A 19,859-nucleotide genomic window follows, 5' to 3' on the forward strand; every position below is an offset into this window, starting at 1 on the left:
AAAAAAAAAAAAAAAAAAAAAAAAAATCGCACAGCGCTACGGTATAATATTTCATTGCTGTAATATGCAAAATTGTGATGAAGTATACATATTTATAAACAAGGTAATTTAGATAGTGCCGCCGTTCAGGGCCAAAACCAACCAACTGACGAACCCGCAAGCCGGCCAGCGAACTAGCTAGCTAGCGTATCAGCCAGCTATCCACCCACCAAATTGAGTGCCAAAGCTCATAAATTTTCCAGTTGGCAAACAAGTGCAGTTTGCAGTGGCCGCAAAAAACAAAAAAAAAAAAAAAAAAAAAAAAAATTACGCGTTCACGTTGCATTACATAAATGTAAAACATGACACTAACATTTTCATAAACATCCACAATAAAACAGCGAATAACAACAACAAGTGCATGCGACCGCACGCTGAGCACCCGCACGGCTTGACGCGCCCCGCTGCCAACTCTTTTTAACGGCACAGTAGCGAACGTGTTGTGGGTGCCAAGAATTTGTTCCGCTGCAGTGCATTTTGGTTGTTGGCATTGTTGTTCTTGTTATTGTCGTTGTTGCTTCACATTTTATTTATTTTTAATCAAGCGCAGCACTTTTATCATGCATGCAAATAAAAATAAATATTATAAATGGAAACAAATTTTACGCACGTTTGTGTGTAAATTTCTTTGAATTATGCATTTTTAAAAGCAGACAGAGGACACGCTAGCGAATAACAGCTTCTTTTGAGGATACTGAAAATCTCATAATAAATAATTAACGAAATTTGAATATATAATCCAAAAATTCATATAACATATTTTATATCGCTAAGTGCATACATTCCAATATAAATAAGTTACGCATACGCAGTGGCGGTGCTTTTATTTGCTTCATATGTAAGCATGAGAGCATTTCAATAAAAATTCTGGAAATCGTTTTTTTTTTACGAACATTTAAGAAAAATAGTTCTTTTTTAATGAAAATATACAAGAACAAGTAAGGAAAGTCTAAGTTCGGGTGCAATCGTACAGTTGTAAAATTTCTATAATAGCTATATGGGAGCTAGGGAAAGTATTCACTCGATTTTAAGCGTGACAATGTGTTCTTGTCATTAATAACAGACGCTCTTTGAATTTCAGTAAGATAACTTACACATTGGTTGATATGTATATACTAAGTCAACTGATAGTTCAGAGTCTTTATATTGCATTGTTTGCTACTTATGTACTACTAGTGGAATACAAATCAAACTCAATGACTGGTGACACTTGCCATTCAAACTCTTTAATATTAGTTCAAAATGATTATAATAGTACTATTTCTGTCAAGACTATGCTGACATTTCGAGGCAAACCAAATAACGGACATATCTGCAAGTAGTGTAGTTCCTATTGTATTTATGCTAGCTACATATATCCTGATTTGAACATCTCCTTCAGAGTTTTGCACCGCTGTTTTGTACAGTTTTCCACACCAAGTTTGATGAAAATATCTAGTCAAATGGAGAAGTTTTCCATACAAGCGCTTGATTTCGATCGTTAAGTTTGTGAAGCAGCTGCATGCTGTACTGTACTGATTCGATATTAACAGTTCCGATTTGACAGTTGAGAAGTTGATTGGTGGGAAAAGGACGGGTGAAAATTTTGAGATAAGTATCTCTAAAACTGTCGGACTAGTTCGTTAATATACAGATGGACAGACAGGCATGGCTAAATCGACTTAGCTCGTCCAGTTGATCGTTTATTTATATAATTTAGAGGCTCTTTGATATTTCCTATATATATAGTTTCTTTGTGCTTTTGTTTTATTATAGTGCACAAAATATAGTAAGACTGATAAAATTAAATTTAGTGCGAAAACCAATTCATCAAAATAATTTTTAGCAGGTTGCTATGACTGTCAGTGACATCTGTTGAGAATGCCAAATAATAAGTGTGTTTAGTATACGCTTGTTTTTTTAAAGTTCATAAAGTGAATTGCGCGACTTTTACGATGAGTGAAATTATTCAATAAAGAAGCTCCGTAAAATTGTGTGTGGGGAATCAAATTTCAGATGCCGAAACAGGGAGGGAGCAAAAAGTAAAATTGATTATATTTTGATACAAAGATTTGTAAGAACTCAAGCAGAGATATATATTTAGTAAAAATATATACGATTTTCGAATGCTAAACACCTTAATCGCTTTTGTTTTTTTTTTTAGAGAAAAGGGTAATGATTGCTCATAAATATAAAGAGGATTGCTAAATATGGAAGGGCAATCCAGTACAAGATCCGAATAATATTTACCCATTTTTTATGTCATAGTCGAGTACCTTATTTCCTACGTATCTTTTAAGTATGGTATTGAAGAAAGTCAATACTAGTATTAACTATCAAGATCACAACCTGGCTCATCATTGTAAGCTAATATATTTTTATCAATTCAAGAGCTGCTATTGCATTAATATAATACAAATATATATAACTTAATTTAATTTTCTGGCATTTTAGGAAAAACTCAGTCAAGTAACTTTCAATACAAGCTCATTCAGTATACATACACACAAATTCCTACCAATATTAATAACGAACCAAATAATTCAGTTAGGCCTACCTATAATTCCGTTGAATATTTAAAGTTATTACGACTGCTGGTCGGAAAACACGCAGAAGGACATGTGAAATGCAGGCGCGAGAAATATAAAATATTTATTTCAAATAAGAAGAGGTGTGTGTGTAAAAGGGATAAGATATGTAAGGCAAACAGGATATGGCGCAGCATTGAATGATGGCCATTGTAGGTCAGTTCACGAGAAAATATTGTTGAGTGCAGCGAGTGGAATGAATGATGGCGTTGAATGCGCTGGACCGCAAGCAACGAGACGGAGACGCGAAGTCGCATTGCAGGCTGGCGCAGGTGGAGTGCGGCGCTTGCGAAATATGCACCATGCACATGCCATTTTAATTAATATTAAAAAGTGTACGAGTGTTTTATTTTCATTTTCCATTTCACGTTCTTTATTTATATTTATTTCAATTTTTGTTTTTTGTTTCTGCATTCACTTTTAGGCGCTTTGTTGCTGCGTGCAACGCATGGCATGCAGTGAAAGCTGGGCTTATATAACACTGCGAAATCGGTGAGCGCATGGACAGCAGCGTACGTGGCAAGAGAGCGGTGATGGCACAAGCGAACACACACACAAGCGCATACAATTGTATGCGAAAAATTTTTGGCAAACCAACGCGACTCTTATTTTGCCTATAAATAATGAAAAGCCAACAAAGTAAAACGCCACACATATTTATGCACACGACGAGGCTGACAGGAAAAACAGTGAAATTTATGTTTTTCAACTTATATCTGGCGCCGCGTTGTCTTGCCAAGGCGCTGGCTGCTGGCCGGCAACCAACGTTGCTGCTGACAAACTTTAGTAATGCATCAGTGGCAGTCAAAAAGTGTGTGGCATGCAGCAACGAGCATTTATATTGTAACAACAACAACATGCAATGAAAACCATGTCTGGTATGTAAGTCCGTGGCAGGCAACGTTGGCTACCAAACCGTTTGTTTCTACTGCGACTTCCGTTGCGACGCTGCCACTATTGGTGGCATCATCGGCTGCTGTTTGCTGCTGCCTGACTGCTTGCCTGCCTGTTTGGCGAGCTTGTCGGCCTGCCTGCTTGACTGGCTGCCAATGTGGCTGCAGTAATGATAAAAAATTCAGCATCAAAATTATGCACTTTTCCACTTCCGGTTGTCACTGCAGTTGGTGGAAGTGGCGGAAGCACAGAGGTGGTGGCGCGTTGTTGTTAGTGCAAACGTGACAAACTGTGCAGCTTCGCCATTAAAATTGCAAAGTGCTGTGTTTGCTTGTAATTGCAGTTGTTGCAACTTGTTTTCGCGTGAAGTTGCAGTGTGGTAAAGTGTAGCAGCGTAGTAGTTGACGTCACATATAAATTAGTCATACGATCCCTTTTGGTCGTTATCGTAAAACGGCGCACATTTGAACTTTGTGGTACTTATGAAAGAGATCTTCGGAGTATTCGAACGTAGATATTTGTTTATTGCGCCTAAAAAAAAAGGGTCTTTTTTTGCGTTTTCTCAACAAATTCACCACAATAATGTACATATATTTTTACCTTCAGAAAGAAGAGTTTTCAATCACATACTCACATTAAAAAAAAGCCTGAAATTCAAAATTAGGGTCTTTTTCTGATATTATCTCAACAAAAGGAGAAAAGGAACGTTACGGGTAGCTGAAAAACTGTGGGGAAGTCAAGATTCGTCAGGATATTACGAGAGGCTGCCCTTAGGGTGGAATACTATCCTCTTGCTATGAAGCTAAGTATCAACCAGGCAAAAAGATTAGTGATCCCTTCACTCAGCGAAATTTTCTTCTGGGCTTGATGCCCCTAACACTTGGGGACAGCGAGTTGGAGATGTCGTAAGAGGTCAATTCCTTAGCCACATATTGGATTCACCTTACGGTGGAGTTGGCATCTGGATCTAACGCTGGTCACTTATGGTGCGGTTGCTTGGGCCATTAAATCAACGCAGTCTTCGGTAGGTCTTACTATCGCAGCTTCTTCGGCAGTGTCTACGCTTCAGGGACAATGCGTATTTGCCCCAGTGCAGCACTTGAAGTCATGCTGGAGCTCACACCGCTGCATCTAGGGATTAAACATTAAACAAAACATACCATGCTATTAATATCAGCAGATATTGAAGACCCCAGGGGAAAGCACACCACTGGTCCATCTTCCAAGGGATGGCGTAACCAAAAAAATTTAAGAGTTATTTTCGGCAGCAAGACAGAGACTCCGAGCTTGTTATACTGCTGAACTTCTGAGAGTCAGTACTATCCAGTAATACACTGACTCGAAAATACCAGAAGCCATTGGAGCAGGCATTGCGGGACCGCATACCAAACTATCCTTACTAATGGGACATTTTCATGCATTTTTGAAGCAGAAGTTTTGGTAATAGAACTCAATTTTCACCACAACTATCACAACCAGCGTATCGCCGTACTTAGAGACATACATAATCCACCTGCCTCGAAACAAATTCCGCTTCCTTGTCGTGCTCTACACAGGGCACCGCAGGCTCAGAAAGCACTTGTCCAAAATGGACTAGACTGTTGTCCAATTTGGAATTTCCTGATTATGGATTGCCCATCCATTTGCAGAAGCAGGCTTAACGCCCTACGTTTTAGCTATGTGGACAGGCATCACATTATCTCAGTAGCGCTCAGCAGGCTGCAAGAATTGTTCAGTTTGCTGGAGCTTGGTGACCATGTGTGATACAGGGGAGGCTACAATGGACAATAGATCGCACTGCAATGCCTCATTATAACTATCTATCTATCTATCTGTGCCTCTATTAAGTTCGATACGATAATTACTACAGCTGATGAAAGAGCTCTCTTTTTAAAGCTTTGATAAGTTTCATAAATGGTGAAAGATTAGGTTTGTAGAGCAGTGATGCAATTCAATTTCTTGTAAGTCGTTCTCGGGGCAAACTCGAGACAAAGCCTGCAAGATTTTATAATCCTGAAACTGTTTGACGCTCTAGAAGTCCCAGTTTCGAAAATATCGATAAAGTAATATACATAATATTCGAGTTTATATAGAAGTTAAACATTGCACAAAACTCATTTCACAAAAAAAAAAAAACAAAAAAAAAAAAAACAAAAAATAAAAAAAAAAATGGTTGTTTTAAACCGTCTCCAGCATCAAATTTCGTTCTGCGAATATCGGCAAAAATCGATTTCAAAGTATTATTGACGAAGAAATGTAGGTCGCTTAGGACAACGTCAAGCGAAAATGGTAAATTGATATATTTGGACAAAGGTTAAGCATACAAGACTTCATTTGACTTATATTTGTTAAAAGATATATTATATATAAAATATTTCTTCCAACGAGTATTGATTTCAATCACTAAGTGATCTTAACCTAAAGTAATAAAAGTGTTTAGTTTTTAATGCGCTTACACCTAACTTGTAACCTATTTTTAGGCGCCTACACGTGTTACGCGGCACTCCATGGAGGAATTACGTCTGTGTACATACTGCATATCTAGCTGGCACGTACAAATACAAACGCGTATCTCTTCCTGTGAACGAGAGTATTTGAGCGCATTGAAATGTGGCGTGTTAATGCGGTTGAGTCGAACATACACACACACAGCAATAAATAACACGTATATAGATGGTCAGGACTAAATATAGCAAGCGTTTGGCATCACGTCACGCGCACACACATGGCTGACTGCAGCGGCAACATAAAAATGCACGGTACGTGGCACCGGAAGAATGTGGCAATGTGCAATACCATTTTTTCTTTTTCTTTTTCTATGTTTTTATTTTTCGTTTTTCTGTGCAAAAATTGCTTTTCATTTGCAGCAGGTGCGGCCAGCTTTGACTCGCCGTGGCTCGACTTAGAGCGGCTAACTTTAGTTTGGCGCCAAAAGTGTCTAGAGTTATGCGCGCTCATACTTATAACTGTGCATATGGATGTGTGTATTATGCATAAATATGTGTATGTGTTTGTGTGTATGCATGCGCATGTGTTTGGCTGTGCGTTTGCATCGAAAGCTGGCAATAAAAATGTGCGCAATGCCACTTTTAATTTGAAAATTTTAACGCCCATAAAAACTATGCGCTTTTGTGGCGGTGGTGTTGGTGTTAGGGATGGTGATGGCGATGGCAAAAGGCAAACAAATGGTAAATGTGGCTAAAGTGATGCAGTGACCTGCAGCAATCGGCTCGCGGATGGCAGCTGAAATTGCTGCGCCGTTCGAAAGCGTTTAGCACACATTGTTTCAATTTTTATGACTATTAGTGTGCTTTTTATTTTTTTTTTGTGCTAAAATTATCAGCAATTTTTATTTCAACTTTGCCAATTGCGGCGAGGGACTGCGTTCATTATTCTATTGTATGTATACATGAATGTGTGTGCGTGGCATTTGGCTGCCACGCGGTCGCCAGTGTCAGTTGTGTCGCAGCAGTTGAAAGCCAAAGGAAAAGTTCGCCGCTCAAAGTAAGTGAAAACTCGTACACTTTCCAGAAACAACATAGTACAAAAAAGAAACTTAAAAAGGAAATGAAAATGAGGCAAAAGAAAAAATTCGCAAATTTTTGTGCCAACTTTTGACCGCATTTTGACGTGTTTCCCTCATTGCTGCTGTTGCATGAAAAATTTATTACACGTTAATTACTTTTAATTTTTGGCTTTTGGCACACACATACAGGCACATTCAAGTGCACTTTTGCTAAAATACCGTTGTAAATGCATTGGTGGTCTTGGTGTTGGCGGTGAAACGTGCGACAAAGCGCAAAGCCGGTGGCGCACACACTCGCGCTCTGGCTTAAGTCGTAAGCATAGCGCCATTAATCACACGTTCATACATATGGACACATTAAGCGCATTTTTTGCACTTTTTTCACAACTTGCCTCACCACTGCTGCTCTTTCTCGGCGCTTTTGTGAAGCAAAGAGCTTTTTAATGTCACCGCACACATATATTCGTACAAACGCAGTAACATAGATAGTTCATGTTAAACTAAAAAGCGTCGTAAATCAAAATAGATTTTATTTGAGGTCGGTCGCACAACTGAAATAGCCCAGAGGAAATTACAAAAGCGTTATCTGTCGAGTTTTCCTTTTTTTATTTTCGCGAATGAAAAGCGCCAATATTTATTTCTTGAACAAGATATACTAAACAAGTAAACAATCGGTGAGACGAACTGAGTCGGTTTGGCCATGTTCGTCAGTCCTTCTACATATCTGCGAACATGTCTCATGGTTTTTGAGATATCTAACTGAAATTTCGCACACATTTCTTTCTCTATAAGAAGCTGCTCATTTGTTAAAACAGCTAGTATCGGACGACTATAACACATAGCAGCCATACAAACTGAACGATCCGAATGAAGTGCTTGTATGAAAAAATTTGGTATTTGATGAGATATCTGCAAGAAATTTTGCGTTACCTATTATCTCAGACAATAAAGCAATCTGCAAAAAAAAATTGTTCAGATCGGTCTCCTATTACATATAGCTGTCATATAAACTGATAGCTCGAAATGAAAATAAAGATATTTTTGTACCCTTTAATGCTTTTAGCAATGCTTTTGGGAAGGTTATTATGACCACGATGCAGCTGAAGTTAACGCTTTCTCTTATTAATTTTAGGTTTTGAATTTTCAATGGAAAGCTTTACTGAGTTGCAAGAGGTAAAATAAGAGGGTACGAAAAATATTGATGATAATACAACTGGGCGCAAAATATACTAAAAACTAAGACTATACTAAAACTCTCACATTTATTTGAATAGGATTAATTTTAATAGGAAATAAAAAAAAACCTTTAAAAAACGAAATATCACAAAACATATTTAACATACATAGTTATGGGCTCCTTCCAGTCAAGTGAAATTTTCAATGTACAGGGTGTATTCTCGGATTTGTGTTCAACTTACACCGTCTTGGGTAATATGGAGCTGCCGTAGCAGCGTGAATTGACTATCAACAATAAGAAAGAATATTGCTGGAACCAATCAAATGACAAACATGTAAGGAAGGGCTAAGTTCGGGTGTCACCGGACATTTTATACTCTCGCATGACAAGTTTCATCAATTTATCTAAATTTTTATTCAAGTTACAGCTTGCACGGACAGATAGACATATATCTGGATTTCAACTCTACTCGTCACCCTGATCACTTTGGTATATATAACCCTGTATCTGACTCTTTTAGTTTTAGGACTTAGAAACAACCATCATGTGAACAAAACTATAATACTCTCCTTAGCAACTTTGTTTCGAGAGTAGAAAAATGCGAACAAGTCCGTATGTCATTCTTGTGAATATTGAAAGACCTTAAACTAAACTTTTATAGTTATGATTGCCCTATAGTCAAGGGAAATGTTAAGTTACCTCTAATTAATGTAAATGTAAAGCATTTCTTTTGATAGCGAATATTATTCGTCGGTCTATATGAGATCTTTGACTGGATTTCAGGCGCACAAAAATTTCTTCTAAACACTACACAACTCTTCAAAATTATCAGATGCTATGTTCGATCGAAAGAGATTTCGCCGATAATGAACTAGTATGTATTCTTACAAGTTCTACTTGGACAACACACAAACTAAGTCAGCTTACAAGATATTTGAGCTCTTCTCGAAGCTTAAGAGAAAACTGGGCTGCCAAAAACTCGCATTCTTTTACACATCTCACCCTATCTGGACAAAAAATTCATATTATCAAACCGCTGATTTCAAAATCTCTCATTTGCGTACGTCTGGTAGCTATGTAGAAATTATGATCTCATGGATAAGCTTTCCGGTATAAGGTAGATATGCCGACTTTACTACCAAGACTAAATCTGTGAGTCGAGGCTAGAAACTTTTAAATCGGAGTTTTTATAACAAAACCATCAGCTACCGGATGAGATCGTGCGATCGGCAAGAAAATCGCTATATGAGTATATTGGAAGTGTAGCTGAACTAAGGCCGAGAAAGCTCAGCTCGTTTTAGTATTTACTTTATTCCTCTGATAAGCAGCGCTTCCTGATAGCAAAAACTAAACACATTTTTCTTTTACTTTTGCTTTTGAGTTGTGCCATTATCAAGCTTAATGGACAAAACACATTTCCACTCATAAATTATGCCAGCACAAGCCATATAGGTAATTTCTTGTGGGAATTACCCTTTAGTTTGGCTCATGGTATATCGTGAACTTTCGTTTTTCCTGATCGAAAAGGTAAGTCGTGTTTGCAGAGTAAATATGAGGAGAAAAATTACAAACAAACATTTTGCCATCGCAACAAATCAGTAAAAAAGCGTATTGTTACAGAGATTGGGTCGCGACATTAATTAACCCAGTCAACGGGTAAATGTGTCGAGGTGAAGATAAGCCCAAATGCACATAGGTATGATATTATTGAGTGTTATTATACTAATATAAGGCTAAACACACATCATAATTCAGAATTAATGGCCTACCTGGGGATTCCAAATGTTTCAACTGTCACAAAAAATAAGAATTTTTTAGGAAGAATATTTATGGCTATAAAATCGTTGGTGGATACATGCAATAAGTCTTGCAGTTAGATTGAAAGAGGTATATATTGATTCCGAGTTTTAAGATTTGATTGGATCACATTGCATTAAGCTTTGAAGTTTGCTAGTAAGCTTAGGTTAGTTTGCAAAATTCTAACTCCGAAAAGAATAATAAAAGATATACAATGACTTTGTTGATTGATATAAGAGAAATTCATGGACTTCCTTCACTTCAGAAATTCTATTTTGTATTTGCTGTATGTAAATTTATTAAACATCTAAAAGTCAATTCGGCACCAGACCAGTAACTATTGCGTCTATCCACTCTTTATAGTAAGCCAACTTAGTAAAGCCTCCCTTTGCAATAGTGCCGCAACCTTTTGTAATATAACTGGCAATACCAATAAGAATGTTTTTATAAACGGCCGGCCCACCATCGTCGCCATCACAAAAGCCTCTGCCTTGAGGACTAAGCAGACACAATATGCTGGGGTTCAGCGTACCGTCTGATTTAGCGCAGTCTTCGTCTTTGAGAGTTGTCAGCACTCGAGTATACAATAATTTATTAGAGAGGAGACCACCTTCGTATATGCGACCCCAACCGGAAATAATAACCGATTCTCCTGCTGGCACATCCCAAGTTGTAATCGCTACTGGTTTTATGACATCGGAGTAGTTGTATGGTGTTTTCAGCTCCAACAAAGCAATATCATTATCGAAACCGTATTGGGGGTGTGTAATCACAGTGGAAACTGCGCGGAACTCGCCGCCATCGATGCGGTTTACAGTGCCGGCTTGTACACCTAGTACCGCGTTATCAATGCTGTAAAAAATATGCACCCCCTATTATAGCAATTGATTTTGCATAAATTTTGTCAAATCTTACTTGTAGACGCAATGTGCTGCGGTAACCACAAATTTTTGTGTTATCAACGCGCCACCACAAATATGTTGGTTGTTGATACGCACGGATACCTGATATGGGAATTGTCCTGAGGCAGCAACTAGACCGTTGACTATACGAGGACTCGGTCTGAGTTCTGCGGAGACATTTTCATTTTGCGTAGCTTCAACAACCAAACAACAAGCTACAAAGAGCTTTATGAAGAATTTTTGGTAATCCATACTGAGAAAAGTAAACTGAATCGTTCAATGCTTCAACACGTTTTATATAGAGCGACGATTTTAAGACACATTTCAAGTAACGTGCCGTAAAAGGGTCATTAAAAAGTGATTAAAATATTGCTTAACAAATCTAGCAATTAATGGCTTTGCTCCTCTCGTAACATGTTGAACAAAGTATAAACGTTTTGTTCACCTAAATGTGAGCTACATATATATAATATGTATGTAGAACATATTGATCGGAATGAAGGGAGGAGATGAAAAACGTGAGCTGATTTTACACTGCAGTTTCGGTGATATTTCAATGACTTAAGTTACTACGAAATTCGAGAGAACCCAGTATTCTGTTGAACTTGTCTTGAGTTGGACCTTACTGCTTTATCTTTGAGACTACTTTGTTTTGAAAATGTTTTTAAGTTTTATAGAATTTTTTGTGTACTGAGATAAGACAGTTCAAGTGACAAAAAACGCTTAAATTACTCTTTAATTTCCACCCACACCTCGAGGTACGAAGTACGAGAGGTTGTTTGGTGTTGATGAATAATTATCAGACTTATTTTTAGCCATTTGGGAATAAGTTAAGGCATTGATGAGTAATCAAGTTCACTGCCCTTACCGTAAGAATATGTAAATCCTAAAATTTGACGGAAACGTAAAAGAATTTCCAATAATGGGCGAAGTTTGTAGCTATAGGTATTTTAGTCAACATGATTATATTAAACTCTACGAACGTTTTCTGCACTGAATCATATTTTCTATATAAGATTTATGTCACCTATCACTTTTGAAATATTAGCAGTTATTCTAAATATTCCCATGAAGAGTAACTCAGGATCTTAAGGAGCTATACAAATGTGACACTTTCAAAAAAAAAAAAAAAAAAAAAAAAAAAAAAATTTTTTTTTGATTTTCCACAACTTATTTTCCAAAAAATATTTTTTTTTGGTTTTTCGACAACTTATTTTTCCAAAAATATCCTGTGAAATCTCATTCGGGAGGAATCAGGTCAGCAGTTGGGGCATTTTATTTTGGGCACATCCGAAAACAGCACATAATTTCGTTATTTTTCAACATTTTTCTTTTAGTTTAAAAAAAATTCACTAAAATCGCCTAATTTTTCATGCGTTACACTGGTGTAGCCCCTTCATAAACTTTATAAATAAACTGAAACCAAAAGGCTGTCAGTTGACAATTTCTGTTCAATTTCTATTCGATTGTTCAGTTTGTATATCACCTATATGCTATAGTTACGCGATCTGAATAAACTGTATTATTGCCTTAGACAATAATTAATGCTACATTTTCTGAAGATATCTCTTCAAATAAAAAAGTTCCCTTACCAAGGACATGCAATTTGTGTATTTTCGGTTAGCTGGAAGACCCAATGGCAAGAACACGTAATGTACGCCGTAACTGTTTTGTTTTTTTTTTACGTGCTCGGGCGTCCGTCACGCTCTTCGTCGTTCTTCTCGAAAAAGCATTTAATTTTATTTTCCATACAAAATTGTGTATAGATTCTTTAAATAATTTTTTGCCACAAAAAAATTGAAGTATAATTAAAGGATATGAATACAAATAGTATTCACGTAGCACGCGTAAATTCAAAATTCGCGATACTTCTTATACAAACCTCGTACACCGAGGTCCCTTTAAACTGTGTTGTATGTGGATAGTTACGTGAAGCATTTTTTCGTAAGTAAGCGGAATACGTTGGATTGGTCCGCTGACGATTCTTATAAACTCTTTAGTAGAGAAAAAAAATATATATTGAGTTTCTAAGAGAGAGTTTCAGCACTGGTAACATAGACTAAAATGTTTATGAAAAAATTGCTATTTACACATTTGGTTTTTCTAAATAAATCTCAGGACGAAAATTGTCTAAAAATAAATTTGTGCACTTCGCATCAACATAAAATTCGGCAACACAAGTTTCATAAAAGTATTTTGAGCTAGTAAATTAGGTAGTTTCAAAATTGGAATAGGACAGGAGCGCGCTTAATAGACATAAAAACAATCAATGGGTCTTGAGCTAAGCTAAAACTGAGGCCTTTTTCACTAAGCTAAACTGAGCGCCAGCTTAAGTTTAAGCTTAGATCAATAAACCTTACTGAAAAAAAAGAAACATTTATCGCTTTAGAATCTTTATTTTATATTCGCTGTATGTAAAACATTTAGAAGTTATTGCGGCACCTAACCATGAATTATTGCTTGTATCCAATTTCTATAATATGATACATTAGTAAAGCCTCCTTTCGTTATAGAGCCGCAACCTTTTGTAATATAACTGGCAATGCCAATTAGTATGTTTTTATAAACGGCAGGACCACCATCGTCGCCCTCACAAAAACCTCTTGATTGTGGACTATTAAGACACAGTATGCTAGGGTTCAGTGTACCGTCAGCTTTAGCACATTCTTCATTCTTCAGAGTTTTCAATGATCTGCTATACAACAATTGATCAGCGAGTGGACCACCTTCATATATGCGACCCCAACCGGAAATAACAACCGATTCTCCTGCAGGTACATCCCATGAAGTAACCGCTATTGGTTTTATAACATCGGAGTAGTCGAATGGTGTTTTCAGCTCCAACAAAGCAATATCATTATCGAAACCATATTGGGGGTGTATGAAAACGCTGGAAACTGCGCGGAAGTCGCCGCTGTTGGTGCGACCCACTGTGCCGGCTTGTACGCCTAGGACATCGTCATCAATGCTGCAAAAAATATTTATGTGTTTGCTTATGTTTGTTCATTGGACTTATAAAGTTCAAGTCATACTTGTAGACACAATGTGCTGCGGTAAGCACAAAGTTTTGAGCCACCAACGCGCCACCACAAATATGTTGATCATTAATACGCACGGATACCTGATAAGGGAATTGTCCTACGGCGGCTTTCTGACCGTTGACTATACGAGGACTCGGTCGGAGTTCTGCGGAGACATCTTCGTTTTGCGTGGCCTTTGCCACCAAACAAAAGCCTATAAGGAACTTTACAAAGAAGCTCCGATAAACCATACTGAGTTGAGTAAATTGAAGCGCGTATTGATGAGCATGGCTTTTATAGAGAAAAAATTACAAAACACCTCTGGAGTGAAGTGAAACGGGGAGGGAAAGGCTCATTAAAAAGTGATTAAAATATTGTTGAGCAAATTTAGCGGTTAATGGTTTTGACACTTTCGAACTTTGTTGCACAAAATATAGTAGCTTTTAGCAATTAACTGGGGGCACCGAAAGTTATTCAACACTAGATATGGTCGTTATCTATGAGACAACTTTATTTTAAATAGTTATCAAAGTTTAGTAGACTTTTAAGCCCATCAAGTTAAGAAAAGTCAAGTGACTAAAAATATTAAAATGCTATTACACCTCGAAAATTACAAGCAAAAAAGTTGACGATAATGGTTAGAGCCAATTGAGTTTTCAAAAAGTTTACGCAAAATCTTATGTTTAAGATTTTATATATATCTTAGCAGCTAGAAATTTAACACATCTCCTATAGGTACACACGATTCTTTATGAGACTGTCCACAGTTTTGTGGGGTATTCGACAGATCACATTCTCAAACTCTGATTATAAACTATATTCCAATGTATTCAAATCTTAAAATCAGGAATTTAGCTTTTAAGACAATCCTGTATAATTTTGGAGTTGTATGCCATAGCAGAATCTTACTGGAAGATGCCATGCTTTACTACTTTAATGCGCATTCTAAAACATCCTGCTGGCACACTTTTGCTCCCGTTTTAAACGTTTTTTTTCACAGAAGTGGTCACAGAAGCGAGGTGTAATGACTTTACAGGAGGCTCGCCATCAAAATCTTTATAGGGGGTGACTTTGTTGAACTCTGGTAAGAATGTTTTCTGTATATTTGTAAGTTTTTACGAAATCTGGATTTTTTCTTATAAAAAACCAAAACACGGTAGGTTTTCATGTGTGGATCATGTGGATCCCGCCAAAGAGTTAATGGCTTATAAGTAATTTTACTACTCTGAAAAAATATAAAGTAACAAAAATATAATTCACAAATTTGCCATTTAATGTCAGAAACAAAATAAAAGTTGTCATATTAAATTGTTAATAAACCCTTCAGGTCCGTAACTGAAAGTGCTAAATTTGAAACGACGCGGCTTGACAGAGAACTTGAAATAGATACTGCATTCAGCTCCATCTGTGAGCTGTTCAGTTGATACTTTCTCCGCGGTTTACCATCCTAGTTTTCCAACATAGAAAAGCCAACAGTTGACACTTAAAATCATTGTGGATCGAGCATTTTGCCATTTTACAGAAATCGGAGCGGTCAACGAAATAAGAAAAGTAATGAAAAATGCTCAGTAACTCCCTGCTATTCCCACAAACTGAACTGTAGTATTTCCAAATATGTTAAGATACGATTAACTGAGATGATATGCAATACCATAAGAGAAGTGGACAAGTTTTTAAGAACACTTGTTGCAAGCGTTCGACCGCATTGGGAAAAATACTTGGTGACCAACTTATCCAGTTATGTGAAACAACATGGGCCAATGGCACGATGCAGTTATTCAATTTGCCGCAAAATTGTCGTTGATAGTCAAAGCTCTGAAAAAAATTAGTAACTGGAAAAATAAAAAAAACTGAGGGAAAGGCAACGATACTCATCGCAGTCGTGTGCAAATTTGGATTTATAATTGGGATTTTTTGCCTATGTGATATTCCATCTCTAGCTCATTCACTCAGCGTGAAACTATTGTTCTGGCAAATGTACGGTCCCGATAAGGAAAACAAAAAATGAGGAACATTTTCAATCCATTCATTCAGATACGAAAAAATGGCGGCAGAACTGAAAGTTTATGAAGAAAAACCAAGAATGTGTGGCCGACAAATAAAAGGAGCGTGCCAAAGTAAACAGGACTTGTTGAATCTTGCAGGGGGCGCTGATGCCATTTATATGTCCAGTGGTGCATTAGAGTCTGCTAACTTTATCGACTGTTCAGTTGAGTTTTTGGTGTCAGTATGTTTGGGTTATCGGTGCGAAAATGAGCTTCGAACCAAGAGGCAACATTAAATTTTGTTTAACATACATAAGTAGAACTTTTACCGAAACGTTTCTTTTGATGAAACAAGTTTACAGCCATGATTGTCTATCCCGTAGCAGAGTACACAAGTGGTTTCAACGTTTTCAAAGTGGTAGGGAGGACAATAAATGACGATTAACATGTAGGCCAATCAAAATCACCGGAAATCCTATCGATACTGTGCGTGAATTCATCAAAAATCAGCCGAAATCATAGTTGAAATTCATGGAAATGGAATTGAACATCTCCAAAACATCGATTTATCGTATTTGGCTCGAACTTTTGAGCTTACGAAAGGTGTGTGCAGGGTTTGTTCCGCACGAATTGACTGACGACCAAAAACTGCTCAGAATTCAACATTCGTAGGACGATTATTTGACTAAAAATAACATTTTAACCATTAACTACTCCCCGTATTCACCTGATATGACACTGCGCGACTTCTTCCTTTACGGAAAAATGCATTTTCTCATGAAAGGAAAGCGTTATGCAGACGTAGAGGCCATTCAAACCGGCTAACGAGCTAAAACAATATACACTTTTGAATAAAATAAATTGAATTTGCCGAAAAAAACAATTTGCTAGGTTTTTTTAAGTCCTGTTTACTTTGGAACGCATCTTGTAATATAATATAAATAGTATGATAATTTCACTTTCACAATTCGCATTAATCTCATTATCTCAGATTAAGCTAAGTTAGTTACTATATTGTGTTTTTTGTTGTTAAATTGAATTGAACCCTGCTAAATAAGAGCAAAATAAGCTTTCTTTTAAAATTCCATTTTATATTTGCTGTTTGTAAATGACAAAATATCAATCATCTAAACTAAAAGCAGCTATTATTGCTTGTATCCAAGTTCTATAGTAAGACGCTTTAGTAAAGCCACCTTTTGTAGTCGTGCCACAAGCATTTGCATTATAACTGGCAATACCAATTAGAATGTTTCTATAAACCACTGGACCACCATCGTCGCCGTCACAAAAACCTCTTCCTTGAGGACTGAGGAGGCATAATTCGGAAGGATTAGACACCCCATCAGCTGTTGCACAGTCTTCATTCTTCAGAGTTGTCAGTGATCTGCTATACAATAGTTTATTAGATAGCGGACTACCTTCGTATATGCGACCCCAACCGGAAATGATTACTGATGCTCCAGCCGGTACATCTGCACTAGCAATTGGTATTCCTTTTATAACATCGGAGTAGTCGAATGGTGTTGCCAACTGCAGCAAAGCAATATCATTATCGAAACCATATCTAGGGTGTATGATAGCATTAGAGACAGCGCGGTACACCCCGCCATCGGTGCGACTCACAGTGCCGGCTTGTACACCTAGGAATTTTTCATCAACACTGGAAAAAATATATGTGGTTTTTGTTATCCTTCCTATATTGTTTAATAAAGTTCAAGTCATACTTGTCAACACAATGTGCCGCAGTAAGCACAAATGTTGGGGACAGCAACGCGCCACCACAAACATGTTGCTTATTTACACGCACGGATACCTGATATGGGAATTGTCCTGTGGCAGCTGTTAGGCCGCTTAATATGCGAGGACTCGGCCTGATTTCCGCGGAGCCATCTTCATTTTGTGTGGCCTCTGCGACTAAGCAAAAGGCTATGAAGAGCTTTATACAGAAGCTTCGGTAATCCATACTAAGAATAGTGAAACGCAACGCTCATAATTGAGCACGGCTTATATAGAGCCCAGATTTCAAGACACGTCGTGAGTTTAGTGAAAAATGTAGAGAAAGGGTCATTAAAAAGTGATTAGAATATTGTTAAGCAAATTCAGAAATTATTTGTTTTATTCTCACAACATATTGCTACATTTTGCTACAGTTTAGTGCATCTAACGTTTGTTTGCAGTAGCACCTAAATTAGCTGTGTTAGATATGGAGTTATATATGTATGTAATGCTGATCAGTATGTCGAGACGTTGACGTTTCTTTTATTTTTTAAGAGCTAATTCAATAACTTAAGCAGTTCTAACTATGAAATCCGAATCAGTTAGCGGTTTTTATATAACCAAAGCCGTTGTAATCGATAAATAGTCGTAATTAGTTCATACGCTTTTTTCATCACGCATACCCAATTTGAATATTAATCACATCGCTTAACTTTAAGTAAATTTATCGATGGAAATATAAGGTATCATAAAGAAACCTGAAGTAGCTAGGTTTTCATAAGCTTACTAATTGCCGGGTTTATGCCATGTTTTACATCTCAAACTACTACTTGAACGGGAATATATATTTAATGAAATTAATATTAGGCCAAAAAGCTTGAACCGGTTAACATATTTTACTATAGTTTTTATACACTTTTTGAGAGAGATCAAAATGTATTCAAATTCAGTTGCTCTGTATCAAATTAAATAAACTCGGGAAGCAACGTTGTAAGAATATCGCGCATCAAAGTGTTCGCTTTCTGCACAACCGCTGCTAGACGCTCGGCCACTATTTCCCTTCTAGCTTTGGCAATATTTCGAATTCCCATCTAAAACTTTGGGGACATATTCTTAGATAATTTTTAAAGGATTTAAACAAACAGAAAATCGATTTTGAAGCTTCTAAAGCAGACTCCCCTTAAAAGTACATGTATGTTTTATTTACTTAGAGTATAAAATCCCAGATATTAGTGTCAAATCAGAGGGAGACTGTGAACAGGTGGTAGCACCTAGGAAAGTGGTATAACAAAAAGCTGTGTTTTGGTTCCATATACCCCAAGTTAAGGCAATATTATTGCATAAACTTGCAGTCTAGGGCATGTACATTGTTGCGAAAAATAATAGAGTCAGAAAATCTGTGTATACGAATAGTCCCAATATGGTATTTTCTGCTTTTCGCACATACCTGTGAGTCTTATATGTGCGAGGCAAAGTGCCAGGAGTAGAGGAAGTTCAGCGCTCTGGCTGAGTGTCTGATTCTTTATCAATAGCACCAAAGTTGGTATTCAACTTTTTTGAGGATCTGCTTATAGCGGCATCATAGGGAACTACAAAGTCTTTGTGCTCGCTAAAGAGGTCGGCCTTGTGCACATTTATTTTCACTCTCTTGTTCTCTTGCATTTTGGTGCTGGATATTATTATGTGGCTGCGAGATATTTGTGACTTTTGAACTACCTTCTCTTGGCAAAGCTTCATGTCAGCTTATATGTAGGCGTTCGGTTTGGACACTGTCCAATAGTATGCTGATATATAAATCTTTTCGAATGCTAATTGCGAAAATTGAATGTAAGAAGGTGGGGTTATAATATTTAAGCATTTTCCTCTATACTTCTCATCTTGCACCGTACTGACAATGAAATAAAATCTTGTTAGACCTACTTTTTTTTAACTTAATGAATTAGGCTCTAAGCCTTTCGCCAATTTATGAGAATCTATTGATCTAAATCTAGCAGTTTTGGATATTGAAAAAGACCAGCTTTCGCCGCTGTCCAAGTGGAAGGAATTTGATGGGAGGTTTAGTCCTATAACCTAACCTTATCTTGAAGGCAATTATAAACCCGTCTCATAATCTCTTATTAATTGCGAAGAATTCTATACTTATAGTAAAAGATAATACAGTTTAGAAAATTTAAATATATGATATTGGCATATCTTTATATTTTTTCTAGAATTGTCGAGAGATACATTTTCCAGA

At 37.0% G+C, this 19,859-nt stretch overlaps 4 protein-coding genes across 6 annotated transcripts in view; all 4 read right to left on the minus strand.

The window, feature by feature from the left end:
* Window positions 1–19,859, minus strand: part of LOC108976120 (potassium voltage-gated channel protein Shaker) — a 354,344-nt gene that overhangs the window by 89,255 nt on the left and 245,230 nt on the right. The gene's annotated exons all lie outside the window — the stretch shown is intronic.
* LOC108976126 (serine protease SP24D-like) lies at window positions 10,252–11,174 on the minus strand. The gene is made up of 2 exons (XM_018945042.1): window positions 10,916–11,174; window positions 10,252–10,852 (listed from the first exon to the last, which is right to left on the minus strand). The coding sequence occupies exons 1-2, from the start codon at window positions 11,152–11,154 to the stop codon at window positions 10,315–10,317; spliced, it is 777 nt and encodes a 258-aa protein (XP_018800587.1). The 5' UTR covers window positions 11,155–11,174; the 3' UTR covers window positions 10,252–10,314.
* LOC108976127 (serine protease SP24D-like) lies at window positions 13,279–14,182 on the minus strand. The gene is made up of 2 exons (XM_018945043.1): window positions 13,935–14,182; window positions 13,279–13,870 (listed from the first exon to the last, which is right to left on the minus strand). Exons 1-2 carry the CDS (start codon window positions 14,171–14,173, stop codon window positions 13,345–13,347), a joined length of 765 nt encoding a protein of 254 aa, XP_018800588.1. The 5' UTR covers window positions 14,174–14,182; the 3' UTR covers window positions 13,279–13,344.
* Window positions 16,977–17,873, minus strand: LOC108976125 (serine protease SP24D-like). Its single transcript, XM_018945040.1, has 2 exons — window positions 17,632–17,873; window positions 16,977–17,567 (listed from the first exon to the last, which is right to left on the minus strand). The coding sequence occupies exons 1-2, from the start codon at window positions 17,868–17,870 to the stop codon at window positions 17,027–17,029; spliced, it is 780 nt and encodes a 259-aa protein (XP_018800585.1). The 5' UTR covers window positions 17,871–17,873; the 3' UTR covers window positions 16,977–17,026.

This window comes from Bactrocera latifrons, unplaced genomic scaffold, assembly GCF_001853355.1.
Source record: "Bactrocera latifrons isolate USDA-ARS-PBARC rearing strain unplaced genomic scaffold, ASM185335v1 scaffold_73, whole genome shotgun sequence".
Lineage (NCBI taxonomy): Eukaryota > Metazoa > Arthropoda > Insecta > Diptera > Tephritidae > Bactrocera > Bactrocera latifrons.

Bases quoted from the DNA above. Each gene is read 5' to 3' on its own strand.
- LOC108976126 (XM_018945042.1), bottom strand. From the start codon at position 11,154: ATGGATTACCAAAAATTCTTCATAAAGCTCTTTGTAGCTTGTTGTTTG. The intron at 10,853-10,915 runs GTAAGATTTGAC...TATTTTTTACAG, and splicing joins GCAGCACATTGCGTCTACAA to CATTGATAACGCGGTACTAG.
- LOC108976127 (XM_018945043.1), bottom strand. From the start codon at position 14,173: ATGGTTTATCGGAGCTTCTTTGTAAAGTTCCTTATAGGCTTTTGTTTG. The intron at 13,871-13,934 runs GTATGACTTGAA...TATTTTTTGCAG, and splicing joins GCAGCACATTGTGTCTACAA to CATTGATGACGATGTCCTAG.
- LOC108976125 (XM_018945040.1), bottom strand. From the start codon at position 17,870: ATGGATTACCGAAGCTTCTGTATAAAGCTCTTCATAGCCTTTTGCTTA. The intron at 17,568-17,631 runs GTATGACTTGAA...TATTTTTTCCAG, and splicing joins GCGGCACATTGTGTTGACAA to TGTTGATGAAAAATTCCTAG.